Raw genomic sequence first — 14,600 nt, 5'->3', positions numbered from 1 at the left:
AAAAGACAAACATTTATTATCTTAATTTGTTTGTGATGAAACTTTTTCTAAATAACATAAAAAAAATCCGTGTGTCATGTGACTTGAAATGCAAATTTAAACCGGAAGTGTTTGATAGTAATATGTTCTGTAGAACTGCACAAAGGCACCAATTAAACATGGACAGTAAAGCCCTAACATTAAGGTTAGGAGTTGTAGTAACAAAAGAAACCGCAAGGTGATGCTGTTGCCTCTTAGGTTCTCTTTCCAGTTTCCGCATTTCAAGACAAAATGAACGTATTGAAGTTCGTTACTTTGGTACTTTATAAATTTATTTTCTGCCTCGGTGTAAACACGTTAACATACCAGACAAATGATTTACAATAACTTTAATTATAGTTTTCAAAGGAAATTAGTGACATTGCCCAATGTCCCAGGCTGCATCTGATAACCACTTTTGGCATCGTAATGTTGGAAATTATTGGCTTGGCAGATAGCTATCTCCTGGGTAGCCGCAAGCTAGCTTTAAAATTAAGAGTTTATTGTTGTTTGTTTGCGAAATTGTTGTACGTTTTGGCGTGTACTTTGAAACACAGACACTTGAAACAATTTGGAGAGAGGATACTGTTTATTATTATTATTATTATTTATTTAACATACACATACGCAGTAATATTACAAATACACGAGTTTTGCCTGCTTTAAAAATGTTTGAGACAGAGGATTCGTTTTTGAGGTAACTCGCTACATGTACACCTACACAAAACATACTTTTGATTCATTTGTTGGCCACCGGGTGGCGCTAAGAGAGGTTACTCCAAACTGTGCTGTGCTGCATATAGGACCTGTAAAGTTGATAACAAAACTGTGAGAACTGCGTGGAGAGATCGGTGGAGTCGTTCAGTTATGGTTCCCCTCCGGTTCTTCCATTACTGTGAGGAGACACACACACACAAATGATCAATTAAACGACCCAAAATGATTTAATGACAAATCTATTTTGTTTGAAAATTGTTGGTTCTTTTATAAAAATCCCGTAAGGTTAACAACAAGATTTTAGAGATAAATGTTGGAAAATACCTGCACAGTTTTAGCTTTAATATTTTCCATATCTCTCCACTGACATCTTTTAGCTAACTAGCTAGTCGGCTAACCAATTCCACCTATTTCCTGGTAATGTTCTGATCGTTCTGCTTATCTGTTGTTACCATCTTGGCCGGTATACAGGTCTGTAATTAATAGTAGTTTCTGAACTATTAACGATTAATTTTCTGAAGTTCACCCGAGCTTGTTTTTTTCTTTGTTGCTCTGTAACCGTTAAACATTTAATCTCTAGCCTTATGTGAGGTTTAGCTTCTTTCTTTTTTTTTTAAAGCAAATCTAGCCAAAAATAATCTTTTTTTTATTTTACTTCTTGCTAATTCTGAGCTATTTTCAGGCTAACCCTTATACAGTTTTCTTTTTGCTACCGTGAAGAAGTATCGTCGCGGTCTTTTTTGGACAGACTTCAATATTGAAATCTAAAAATATCTAATATAGATATTAGTGGAATTAATTTATTCTTTATGAAGGAGCAAACATTCCTGTGCTGCTTCCAGCTACAAAGTTGTACTTGAAAATAGTCGAAGATTTACCCAGGTGACATTTGAGATCACTCCATTCACTCCAAATGCTCTTATCTACACAGTACTTGTGCAGCCTGGATCGAACTTTGGCGCAGGTGCTCCTGGAGCCATGACTGACTTCCAAAGTCAGACTTGTTTGTTCCGTTATAAGGCTCTGTGGAAGAAGGACGTGAACATGAAGTGTTTTATAAATGAAGATATAAAGACAATAAAACTGAGCGATACCTTTTTTTCTTTCCCGTAAGGTCCCTGTGGTCCGGCCTCCACCTGCCATTCGAGGCAGTGTACTGGAACATTTCCAGGTGGAGGAACCCATTTAAACAATAGCTGTGCGTCATGGATTTCTCTTAGATCGAGAGTCTTTGTTTTCGCAGGCTTGACTGCAGCGTGTGAAAAACAATATGCAAGGAAAGCAATAACAAAAGGTCTGAGCTAGTCATTATCAGAACTGGTCTATGGTACATTAGTGCGATGTGACAGATCATTAGAGTTACCATGGTAAAACATCCAAAACATTATGTTTCACTGAATATAACACGGATCACGGTTTTATCAGAAGCTTTTACCAGCTGGTAGAAGTGCATGTACCATGGTTTTGGATTTGCAGCGAGAAAAATGTAGGTCTGATCTTCCCAGGAATAGAACCATTTATGCAGAAGTTAATGTCTGTGAAATCCGGCAATTGCTTCTCGGTGAGGTTGCAACCTCTCCTCAGTCCTCCTGTTGTATTAAAGTATTTTGGACATTCCTCCGCTCTCTCCATTTTCGCATGCCTGTCAAACAGAAGCAACAATATTTAGGGCAGTGATTCACCGCCACTGAGTCGTGAGAGCCAGTCTGCCAGGTGTGAAAACAATGATTTATTATTTCCTATTAATTTTGTTTGGAATTGGGCATTGACACACAGAGTTATTCAATCGTGAGTAAATTGAAACACCCACATCATTTCACTTCATCACGAATACTCTTTGCGACATTTTGTCTGGTGCTTTTCCATGGGATTTTTTTTGTGCATAAACTATTTTTAGTTTTCTGTAGCATTTTCTGGACGTACCAAAAATACAGATGCTGCTTTGAGATGGCCTTCTTGGCCTTTTGACTTCGCCAACTGCACTCCATGTTCTCCATGTTGTAGAAGACACAATTAAAATCCTTCACTCTTGTATTTTTAAGACCTGCAGGACAAAAAAAAAACACCTGATTTTTTTTTTTTTTTTCAAAATGTGTGAAGATCGTGGCCACGTCCTGGTTTTTCCACCTGACAGTCTGACCTGTGTTTGACGGTTTCTGCACCACCTCAGCGTAGTGTGAGCTCATCAGCGTGGTGCCGTTGGTACAGAGCCCCCTCAGTACGGTGTACACTCTGACTTCGACGTCTTTCATCAGGTCAAACTGAGCGCTGTAGGATCTTCCTGGTGTCCTGATGACCTGTCGGTGCAGAAACACCAGGATTGATCAGAACTAAAAGACGTGTGAAGTTTTAAGCTTTTTTAAGATTTTTCATCTTTTTTTTTTTTTTTTAATTGTTCCTAAAGGGCCTGATAACTTGAAGAATGAAACTGTTCACTTTGTTTTCTCTGTTGTAAAAACACCAGCAATTCAATGGAAGTCTTTTGCCCTTGTTATTATCTTTGTTTACTGTATGAGGTTTTCCTTGAGGCAACCACAACTTCAGTCACTATTATGATACACATGGTAAAACATCTGTTTGGGTTTCCTGCCTGAATGCAACTCAGACCTCTATCATCAGTCAGACACCCGATACCAAATGAATCGTGAAGGGCGTGAAAGAATCTGTCTTTTATTATAAAAATAATCATGCCCATTTGATTTTGTTTCTCTGAAGATTAACCCATGTTTTACTATGAAAGCAACTCAGTCAGGGGAGAAAAAAAAATGAAGACACTCTAACTAAGACCTTGTCAACATGCTAAATGTCACAAAGAGCAAGCATCAAGACGAGTCAAGACGGGTGAAAATTGTCAAATACAGCCGATGAGTAGACACGGTGCTAACTGGAAGTACAAATATAGATAAAGGTTAGTCTAACGAATACATGCAATTATGTAGCAAAAAGCTATTTAGGAAAATTGGCACATTTTATAAAAAAAGAGAAAGCTTAAAAATGAACAAAGTGGCTAAGGATTAGCCAAGGAGCTAGCTGAATGTCATTTTAGAACATAGAACAGGAAAAATTCAAAAGTAAACAGTGAATACTGCTAAATGATAGCGAAGAACGAGTCAGGAAATAGGCGGATGCTAATGTATAGCTCAAACCTTGCCCAGGCGGTAGCTGAAAAGAAATAAGCCAGAAGCTAGCTTAGCCATGGCTAACGATTTGAAAGCCCAAAGTGGAGGCAGAATCACTTCACACTGAGGGAGTAAAATGTTCTGAACTGCTTTTATAACATTTTTGGCAGTAATTATTTATTAATTATTGGTATTTTTTTGTTTTTCCTCCACTGATGAGAGCCAAAGGCCCGGAGGAAATCATTTCGTGACTATAGAGATTCTTGTAAAAGTACTGTTATTATCTAATCCCACAGCAAGTCTCAGCATGTAAATATTTAAAGAAGCTAAGTTCTAGTTCCTCGCTAATTACATGGTTGATACCTACTGTCCAACTGTTTGTGTATGAGTTGAAATATTCCAGCTGGTAGAGTTTCAGACAATGTGTCACGTTGGTCAGACTGGCGGGGGGGCTCCATGTCATCTCCAAATGTCCAAGATGTCCAGGGTCAAAGAGCCTGAGGTTTTCAGGAGGATCCACTGCAGGTGAAAAGAAAACTGTTCCCACCAAACCTGACCATGAACAGACCCTAGTGCTACTAAAGTACATTTACTACAATATTTGACATTTTTTCAGCTAAAAATACGTTATGGTTTTTTTTCTGGGAAATAAAATAATAGCTCTTGAAGTTTTTTTTTTTTTGCAAAGCTAAAACACTTAAAAGGTACACAGAGGTATGTTTGTCTGACAAATGGCAAGTGACAGACAAAATTACACTGAAGCCTTAAGTTAGTGTTACCATAATTCTGAATTTTAAGGTAAACTTGGTAAAAAAATTTTTTTTTTTTTTTTAAGATTAAGTGATTGAGAATTTGGAGTTGGGTTTGATGACTACTCCTTGTATCATCCGACCCTGAAGTGTGCCACAAATGCAGAAAATCTGAATAAGGATCCGTTCTATTCTTTTAACAGACTGTTTTAAAAGAAAAGTGTCTAACCGTTCAGTGTGATGCAGCGCTGGATGTTCCTGCAGGTGATGAAGAGCAGCATCAGTGCAGCCGGATGAGAAAACATAGCCATTCCTGTAGAGAGAGAAAAAAAAAACAAAAGAAAAGAAAAAACCTCCACAGTAAACTGAGAGATACGGTCCAGATTTGATGAAGGTGCCTGAATAAAAGAGCGTCTATCGTCTGCAACAGGTTCAGGCAAGTGGAGACTGAGATCTGCTGTGGGCTGAGTCAACCATTTAAATGCCATTCAAAAAAAATAGGGGGAGTTGTGAGGCACATAAAACCCTGACTAATAAATATATTACAAAGCTGATAAATCTGAGCTTTTTCATCTCTCTTGGTTGATTTAGAGCCATTTAAAAGTTAATGCTAATGATATGATATATAATGATATGATATATAATGATATGATATATAATGATAAGTTCAACACTGTAATTGTTAAAAAAAATTCATGGTTAAAGGCAATTGTGAATCTCTAGGTGTCAATTTACTCTAAGTACAAAAAAAAAAAATTTTATTCCTGAATTTAATCTGAATCATTAAGAACTTAAAAACTATCAACATAATTTATTCTTGATTTTTTTATTTATTTTTTTAAGAAAATTCTTACATTACGTCAGATATTGACAGTAATAATTTTGCAAAATAAAAGGAGAATCCCAGGTGGAAGTGATTCATTTTTACAATTACTGGATGTCGCAACATCACTGGTGCTGTGTGTAACTGGTTTGTGCTGGTGCCCAGTATAATGGGATCCTTTCACTTGGAATCACATCACAGCTGTGGCATGGTCATTGAGATTCAAGACGAATTATTTTACAGATAATCAGAAAATCAGAGCAGACAATCAAGAAAAAAAAAAAACTGTGACAGACATCTGACTCCAGGTCATATCTTCACCATCACTTCAGGGATAATAAGAGGTTTTCAAGTTCTTCAGAAATGAGGGCAGGAAATGCACATACCACAGATTGGCAATTCTGGGAAAATGGGAGAAAAGAGCTGCATTTTCAGGGAAGAAAATAACTAGAATTCAAAACAATAAACTTGACGTCTGACTGAAACGAATCATCTGGAACATCTTAGCTTCTCAATCATTATAACATAATCACATATAAACTAGACTTCTGGCGATGAGAGCCATACCTCCCCCGGGGGGAGGTAACTGTTGACTCGCAGACTGATGGAACAAGAATGATGAACTAAGAAGTCTGAACTAAGATAAATGACATGTGAAAGTCGTGCTTTAAGGCTAACATGCTGAACGCTTTTAGCCTTTTCTGCGCCATCTATTGGGGAAAATGTGGGTCTTTCAGGGAAAAGGCTGAATAGTATAGTGATAATCTATATCTTTTACAATTATAATTTGGACAAGTTTGACGGGCCACATTGAAAAACCAAACGGGCCACATCTGGCCCCCAGGCCATAGTTTGGCCGTGTATGACTTAGACGGTCTACACATCCACGGGGGTTAAAACCTGGGGAGAATAAAAACATGACACATGGACCTGCAAAGAATTTGACTTTATTGTTTTTTATATTATCCACATATTTGTTTGATAAGAAAAGCCTGGAGTTTATACACAGGAAATGTACAGTCAGTTCAGCAGTTCAGTCTCTCTGCATGCACTCAGACTTGGATCCAAAAATACAAAAAGCTTGTTCATGAGTTTTTCTTTTTCGGCAGTGTTGACTTTGAACGTGCGGTGCCTCATTATTCCACCGTGTTCTGCAGAAGTGAGGACAAACTACAGATAGTCACAGAACAGGTCGGATTCATGTTGTGATTGTTTCAAGATAAAACCACATCGTTGGTACACTTTCCAAAAAATGAAATAAGCACTAGAATCTGTGTACTTCAATAACAGAAAAACATCTGTGTATTTACCGAGCACCTATAATGATTCCCTTCCTGCCCTTTGTTCAATCGGACTCTTGTTGAGCCCCGCCCCACAGGTTTTGCTTTAAATCTGCACAATACTTTATTTAAAACAACTTACAAAACTGCTATTGTTTTTAAAAAATGAATAAAAATGACAAAATTGGCCCTGCTGCCCCTCCTGCAATAGCTTCACATCCCCTTAGGGGGGCAGACCCCCACTTTGGGAACCAACGTGTAAGGATGTCCGATAGAATTGTTTATGTAATGTCATTAGGAATCGTTATCGGCCAACCGATATTACCGGCCAATGTTAGCATAATTATGTAATATCGTTAATAATCGTTAAATGTTTGTCTTACAATTATGAAAACCCGATAACACAAAGCAATAGCTTCCCAGTCCCTTAGGAGGGCAGCCCCCCACTTTGGGAACCACCGTGTAGGGATGTCCGATAATATTGGCAAAAACCGATATTATCGGACGATATTAGCATAATTATGTGATATCAGTAAGAATCGGTTTCGTTATCGAAAACCGGACAAGGCAAGGGTTGGGTTTCCCACAAATGACCTGACCTATTATAATAGTTTAAAGTGAATAATGACACTGGTATGTCACAGATGTTTGTATGCATCACGGTTTTGCATTTTGATACATGTTGAAACTCAACAAATGACTTGTTATTATGAACAACCCTTCGCAACGATTCCAGTGAAACGTGTCAAACGGTTACAAAACAGTCTCACAGTGTCAGTGTCATGACAGTGGAGTTTCCCCACAGTGTGTCGTCGACGTCACACATTCAGTTTGTAGTTGGACAAACACTAGGTGTCGTTTCACAGTGCACTGCTGTTTTAACATGTTCTGACATCTGACCCAACACTAATACCACTGCTGATGCGATGCATATTTTACACCAGAGGTCCCAAACCTATGGCCCGGGGTCCACTTTTGGCCCGCATACCCCTGCAAATCTGGCCTGCAGCTAGATGTCACTAAGGATTTAATTTTGCTATCGAGGATTTTGTATTTGTTTTATTTTCAATTGTTTTTTGTATTGGATACAGATGACTGATGTGACCCATCCACTACTGCACCCCCTAGTGGCCCCTAGTGAGCCTCAGCTCATTTGAGGGTTTTTTTGTTTTTGTTTTTTTACAACTTTGACATAATTAAGTATCAGATCTTTGCAACACGATCATTCAAAACAGCTGAGGTTCTCACGATGCGGTAGAGCACACGAGTTGGCCCGAACCTCAAACAGGTTCTTACAATGCTCTTTCTTCTTGAAACATAAACCATTATAGGCCTGCAGGACACCCAGTATTAAATACGTTTGGTGCACGCAAAGTTCCTTGTTTATTTATTCGCTTTCTGTTCGTTTTTGGAACATTAAAATATTTATATTTACACATTGTTGGCTGCAATCTTAAAATTTATATTTACACATTGTTGGCTGCAATAAAAAAACAAATAAAACAAATAAAAAAACATCTGACTTGAATTTTTTGGCTTGCCTGGATTTTGTCGTAGCTTTTTGACTAAAAAATGTGCAGCATTGCAGCATTGCGGCCAATGTAAGTGTAACCTAATTATGTAATTTAATTGATTAAAGTCAGGTTCATAAGTTCTGGATTCCTTCAAAACATGTTGGCCCGAAAACTCGGTAGAGGCAAAGAATCGCTTTGCCTCTCACTGCTAATCATAGCTAATAAAGACGGGTGTTGAACCAATGTCTAGGTGAAATTTAATTTAAAAAGAACTTACGTTAAGGTGGAATTTCGTCCCCAGCGTAGTAGCCAGACGACGAGTCAGACCTCTGACTACTGCAGTAATGACTCATCATTTGATTAGACTCTAGAGTTTTGGTGTCGTGCATCACATCCACGTGTTTATAAATATGGAAGTCATTTGTTTTTGCTGGCAGTTATTTTAACTAAATGTCCAGGAAAGTGTGAGTCAGCCTGTGTTCTTCCAGTTTATTATCTCATTCCTCATTTTAAAGAAACAAAGCCAAAGTCGCAGAGCTGCGGGTAGATTTCTTGAGCTCTCTGTTGACGATCCCTAATGAGTTTCCACAAGCTCCGTGGATGGGGAAAAAGATCGGGAACTTGTTGGACTAGTTAGCCTGTTATTATATGTTAATATACTTCGATCGCATCTTTTCAGATCAAGAGTTGTAAAACCAAATACAGACTTTTGCCCTATCCTTGAACCCCTTTCTTGTGTTGTTGCCGACTGATAAATGACAAGTCTTGGCCTGTGACAAAGAGCTCTAGTTCTAAAAAAAAATAATGAGTTGTTCAAAAAGTTCTTGAAGCATGAACATATTCTCTGTTTTTGTTTCCTGGGTCTGAGAATAAAACTCTCAGATTCTGTCTGAAGTCGGTTTTGTTTGACAACTGGAGATGTACTAGGCACGCAGCCATTGGCAGAGGGGATGTTTTGGACAAACTGTTCCAAATGTTACTACAGCCCTTATAATTTATCCATATTAAAAAAGGTTTTCCTGTGGTTTCACAGCTGGACCGGGACGGCACAGTCAATGTACACCAAGTGTTCTGGAAAAAAACACACGTTGCATCCAACGATAAAAGATAACTAAAACAGACCGGATCATTTAAATACAAAAGAAGAAGAAAAAAATAAAATAAAACAAATTTCCCTGACATGAAGAATATTCATCCTACAGCAGAAGGGACGTGGCGTTCTCCGCTCCACCAGGTGGTGGGTTTGGACCATGGAGCAGCATCAAGAGTCCGCCCAACGCATACATTACTACATTATACTTTACATCTGAGAGTGTGATCACAGGGTGGTGGGACTAAAGCCTGCCGTCTACACAACGTTGGTGCGGTTCTTCAGTCGGTTCTACGTCATCAACCACCAGAATACGGAGGAAAATCATCGTCTTCTCCTTCTCCTGAGACTGAGACACATTAGAGGTGTTGACGTCTTGGAGACACTGTCTCTAACAGCGGTGCTTCTTCAGGAGCCATTCGTTCTTGTCTGATTGCAACACAGCCAATAACAGCACTGACTCCGCCAAACAAACATGTCGGAGCGTGAGATCTCATCCCTGATGGAGAAAACAGTGTTGGCGTGCACACTAGTGACGGTGACAGTGACGGTTGTGACCACTAGGGTGCACAGTGTCACCAGAACTCACCAAGGATCACAGAGAGACTAACAACGGTTCTGACGTTCAAATATGAGGCTAATGGGGTTTAGGCCGCAATTGAGACAAAATGGCCGATACCTTGCTGGGCCATGTGGGGGCAGTGTTAATCACAGTCAGGTCAATTCTCTTAGTGACAAACAAATTCCTGTAGAACAGTTGTCCAGCTGACTTGAGCTGTTGTAGGTGGGGGCCACTGACGCCCCCGGCCCCTCATGTTGACAAAGTTTTATGAGTGAGTCAACAAGTTATACTCGTAGAACAAAGTTAATGGACTACAAGTCAGTGCATTTTTCAGAATGGGAGAAAAACAAGGAAAATACTGAAATTGGAAACAACTTGCCCTGCAGTACCCCTTTAGGGGGGCCCGCCCCCCACTTTTGGAACCACTGCCCTAGGAGATGCCCAAGGTCCATTTGATGGGCGTTTCAAAGAAGAAGAAAAACAAAAACAGACTTTATCTGAGACACATTCTCTCCAGATTTGTTGAGCAAACAGAAAGTTTGGACCCAGAACACACGAAACCAGAACCGATTTGAGTTGAACTTCCTGACGATGCTACTGTCACTGTTGGGTGTTTGTTGGTCATCGGTGCTCAGGCCCTAATACCTTAGTGTATTTTTTTCACTCTCACGACTCCAGCAAACAATTGGCAACAAGTGGGAAGAGCGAAAATTCAAAAAACAGTAGAAAAGTCATAAACACTGCAAAAAAATGCTACAAAATAGGATTTTCTTGCATTTGGCAACAGCCCAGCTGCCTTCACAGTTGTTTTAAACGTCACTCCCCTGGTGCATGCTGGGTGTTTGTGCATGTGTAGTTGATGTGTTGGAAAAGGTGCGTTAACAGATTGTCTGCCGTGGTGTGACTGCCCCCTGGAGGGGACAATCTTGCATACTCCTTTAATAAGCAAAGGAAGTGCAGTTACTGAAACTGTCCACTTGGCAAATTAGGGTTGGCTACTTAAACTCAGGCGCAGTGCAAAAAATGTCCAGGAAAACAAGCTCGGAAAAAGTTTTTTGTTTTTTTTTTTGGGCACCAAATCGATTGCAATTAAAAATGCGAACTTTGAATTCATGGACACACCGTTCTGCAGATGTTTGATCTGCAAATTCTGGCCTGAAAGATTTGGATCCATGTTCATCATCTCCTCGCTGCTTTCTGATGAAGGTGAGATGGACAGGGAGTGGATCTGACATCATGTCAGAAGACAGAGACCTTTTTTTTTCTTGGTTCTCGTCTCCTGGTTCAGTCAGGCGCTAACTCCACTGGGTCCTCGCCCAAACAAGGCTCCCTGGTCCCTGGGGTCCCTGGTGAAGTCGGTGGTGGTGGAGATATGGTGGTGAAGGGCAGAACTTGGCAGGATGAGTGCATTCAGTCCGGTGTCACACGGCCGACAGCGGCGTGGACTTCATCGAGGGCAAATCCAGCAGAGCCTGGACGGTCTCTCCGACCTTCACCAGGCCGCGCTCCTCCAGGATGTGATGAGGAAGACACAGCTTGTCCTGGGGTTAGAAAAGGCACCCCATGTGGTGACAGGGGAGTAGTACAGCACAAATTAAACAAAATATGCTCTATAATTAATTTGTGAAAATAATCATTGATTATTTTACTTCATAAATGAGCTGCTCTTATTTACCTCTGGTTGCTCTAATACATGATGTCATTTACACACACTGTGGGAAAACGTTTTCATTTCACTGAACCAACTCAAGCATCAAATCCCATCATCAACTCCCAGCATGTGTTTGGTGAGGCTTCAACCTTAGGTCCGTGGCCCGGCTAGGGACAGTGAGTCGGTCTACCACTGACAGTCTGACTGACGCCAGAGTCAAATTGAAAATCCAATCCAAAATCCAATCTCACTTAATTGGTCCCAAAACTATTATGTTCATCAATGCGTGACAGGTAGAGCAATTAAACCCTCTTCAGCTAGGTGGCAGCAGGAGGTTAGTATAACTGAAAAAAGATCATCAGAGCTGTTGAAGAAGACCTATGTGTCTTTCTTCAATTCCTGCCAGTATATCAACATTGTATTCGACTGAACAGGAGTATAATTTAAGTCAATTTAAACTAGAATATTATTATATTTCGTTACATATACATTTTGTGTGATTTTTTTTTTTTTTTTTTGGTGGTGTGCTGTGGCTCAAAGAATATTGGGAAACACTGTTTTAGCATCCCTTGTTCAAACACATGTAATTACATGCACTGCCTGGCACCTCCTTATAAAGTACAATAGTGAATGTCACAGCCAAATCCACTGTAAGCTTCTCTCTTCTTGGAATTGTAAGTGTCAACAGCAAAAAAACAAAAAAACTGTAAGCTTCTCTCTTCTTGGAATTGTCAACAGCAAAAAAACAAAAACTTTTTTTTTTTCAATTTTGTTCTTTGTTCTTTGTTCTTTTTTCGTCTTTTTTCACAGCAGCGTTGTGTGTGTCTCCATCAGTCGGCTACAGTTAGCAGATAGATAACTGTTAGCTGGCGTTGTTGATGACAACAACACGGTGGTTTTCATTACCTGTGTGACACCGAGCTTCTTACAGGCGTCCAGGAAGTTTTCAACGTTCCTGCGGCATTTAGCCATGCTGAGTTTTGGCTGTGGAACAGAAGTGAGTCACATTAGGAAGTAGAAAGAGAGACAAAAACATGTTTACCCCATGACATCTTTATTTGTTGTGTTGTTCAAATGGCTTACCACTGCTGGTGACGGAACATGGATGCTGGAAACAGACCGAGGACAGATGTGATTGGCTAAATGGCAAAGGACGACACCGTCCATGAGAGCGGCTCCAACATCTTCTGGAAGCAGCACCTTCAGTCTGGACTCGATGTTCTGCAAACACATCATGAATTTGTTTGACCTGTGCCGTCACTTTAAGATGCAAAAAAGAATTATCTGCACATTACATAAGACTAAAACACAGCAGTGTTTTTCAACCTTGGGGTTGTGGCCCTACGTAAGGTCTCCTGGAATTCAAACGGGGGTCGCACGAAATTTCTAGTAATTGATATTAAAAAAAAAAACTGACAGAAATATTATGATAAATATTCTGTCTAAAGACAGATTCTTAAACAACTGTATTATTTCACAAACATAAATGGAGTTCATATAAAATGCAGCGTAAATGGCGCATCTTGGATAAAGGCTGCAATGGCTACAAAAATGTCAGTGGGGTCGCCGAGAATTTCTGATGTTAAAATGGGGGTCACAATCCAAAAAAAAGGGTTGGGAACCACTGTCTTACAGCGAGCCTTGCTTTGTTTCTCTGGGATCTCCAGTTTTCTCCCACTGTCCTAGAACTTGCCGAAAGTTAGCGTGAATTGATGACTACATCTGCCCCAGCAGATAAGTAAACTTATTCCATCTCTACCTGAATTAAAACAAGATGTACATCAATGAATCATTGTCTAAACAGGATTTAGTCAAACTGCTCCACCTAGCTGTTCCCACTGGAATCCCCGCCTCCAGTTTGGCAGGCAACACATGATCCATTAAACACACCGCATTTATTTACATTTTTGTTTGAAATTTCAAAATTCATATGGCCAGCAGACCCTCCCAGATCACCACTAGGGGAATGGTGTTTCACTCCTCATTCAACAGAACAGGAAACACTATTGTGATTTCCTGGAATGAGCTGCAGGTGATTCCCGACCTGTCGTAGGAGTCCAATCTGCTCCATCTCCTCCCTCAAGTGCTCCATCTTCCTCCTCATGGTGAAGCTGGGGTCAGTGGAGCTGTACTCCTGACGGCTTCCTCTGGTGAAGGCTGCGAGAAGACGTGAAGGTCAGAGGTCACACCCACACAGAAAACGTATGTCATGCATGAATATTCTGACACACACGTTTAAATCCCTAAAGATTTTTGAACATATTTTTATTCAAAAAATGACTTGGTGTGGAATCTTTGACCCCGCGTTAGTTCAAAACAACATCTGTAAACATTCAGGTCTGGGTAACTGTCAATATGTTAAACAGCGAAAGAATATAAACATGATAATATGAAACAGAACGAGTTCCTTTCTTGGAAAACACTGGAAAACACTGTTTGTGTCTGTTCGAACCACCTACCGTTTTTAGGCACATATCGCCACCTACTGTGCAAAAGTGTGTTTTCTTATTTTACCCGATTCACGTTGTCACGCTTTTGTGACTTACGATGGATCGCCACATCCCTAGTGGTGACATTTATATAAGAGATCAAGATCAGCAGCTTCCAAATTCCTTCCTCAGCCACATTCAGTGTTCAACCTGAACAAGGCATCTTAAAGAATCTTATAAACACTTCCTCAGGCCTGCTAAAGCTTGTCCTTCACCTGCAGTAACCTTCGCACAAAGGTTACTGAGACTCCACTTCTCAATGTTTGGTTTCCTCTGACCAGGCTGAGGACAATGTTCATTATCTCAGAAGGAGTTCCCAGGAACACAAACATGTTTTTACACCAGTTCATCGGCACACACCTCAACCAGGCTTCATGCCAGGTTTCCACTGTCGATCGATGATGATGGCTTTTCTTAAGCTCGTTTCTAAAACTAAAAAACAAATGTTTGTCTTGAAGTCATTTTAACACTTTTTCAGGAAAACATTTGGTTGCTTTTCTATTATTGCTGTGCAGTGTTTGGTCATGTGGATAACGATTAAGGTCTGAATGTGTTGAATATGTTTTGATCTGGTTCACGGCTCACTTC

The 14,600-nt window shown here is 40.0% G+C and overlaps 2 protein-coding genes across 4 annotated transcripts in view; both read right to left on the bottom strand.

Annotated features, from left to right (window-relative positions):
- Positions 1 to 588: 588 nt before the first annotated feature.
- il13ra2 (interleukin 13 receptor, alpha 2) lies at positions 589 to 5,205 on the bottom strand. Of its 2 annotated transcripts, XR_523278.3 has the most exons (9): positions 4,833 to 5,205; positions 4,222 to 4,373; positions 2,876 to 3,032; positions 2,659 to 2,779; positions 2,193 to 2,377; positions 1,830 to 1,984; positions 1,614 to 1,758; positions 825 to 911; positions 589 to 794 (listed from the first exon to the last, which is right to left on the bottom strand). XR_523278.3 is itself a non-coding variant. In XM_008333306.3 (8 exons), the coding sequence occupies exons 1-8, from the start codon at positions 5,089 to 5,091 to the stop codon at positions 880 to 882; spliced, it is 1,206 nt and encodes a 401-aa protein (XP_008331528.2). In that variant the 5' UTR covers positions 5,092 to 5,205; the 3' UTR covers positions 589 to 879. The 2 variants fall into 2 exon arrangements, 1 of the variants encoding a protein (XP_008331528.2); XM_008333306.3 differs by having other exon boundaries at positions 589 to 911.
- Positions 5,206 to 8,207: 3,002 nt separating this feature from the next.
- Positions 8,208 to 14,600, bottom strand: part of lrch2 (leucine-rich repeats and calponin homology (CH) domain containing 2) — a 21,315-nt gene continuing 14,922 nt past the window's right edge. For both annotated transcript variants that reach the window (XM_017041682.2, XM_017041684.2), the window contains 4 exons: positions 13,568 to 13,680; positions 12,607 to 12,744; positions 12,430 to 12,507; positions 8,208 to 11,413 (listed from right to left, as the gene is read on the bottom strand). In XM_017041682.2, the coding sequence (XP_016897171.1) occupies positions 11,294 to 11,413; positions 12,430 to 12,507; positions 12,607 to 12,744; positions 13,568 to 13,680 (449 nt within the window). In that variant the 3' untranslated portion in view covers positions 8,208 to 11,293. The remainder of the gene's footprint in view (positions 11,414 to 12,429; positions 12,508 to 12,606; positions 12,745 to 13,567; positions 13,681 to 14,600) is intronic.

This window comes from Cynoglossus semilaevis, chromosome 19 (genome assembly GCF_000523025.1).
Source record: "Cynoglossus semilaevis isolate Cse_v1.0 chromosome 19, Cse_v1.0, whole genome shotgun sequence".
NCBI classification, from domain to species: domain Eukaryota; kingdom Metazoa; phylum Chordata; class Actinopteri; order Pleuronectiformes; family Cynoglossidae; genus Cynoglossus; species Cynoglossus semilaevis.
The sequence above is the reverse complement of the archived record's forward strand: the minus strand, read 5'-3'. Positions and strand labels throughout refer to the sequence as shown.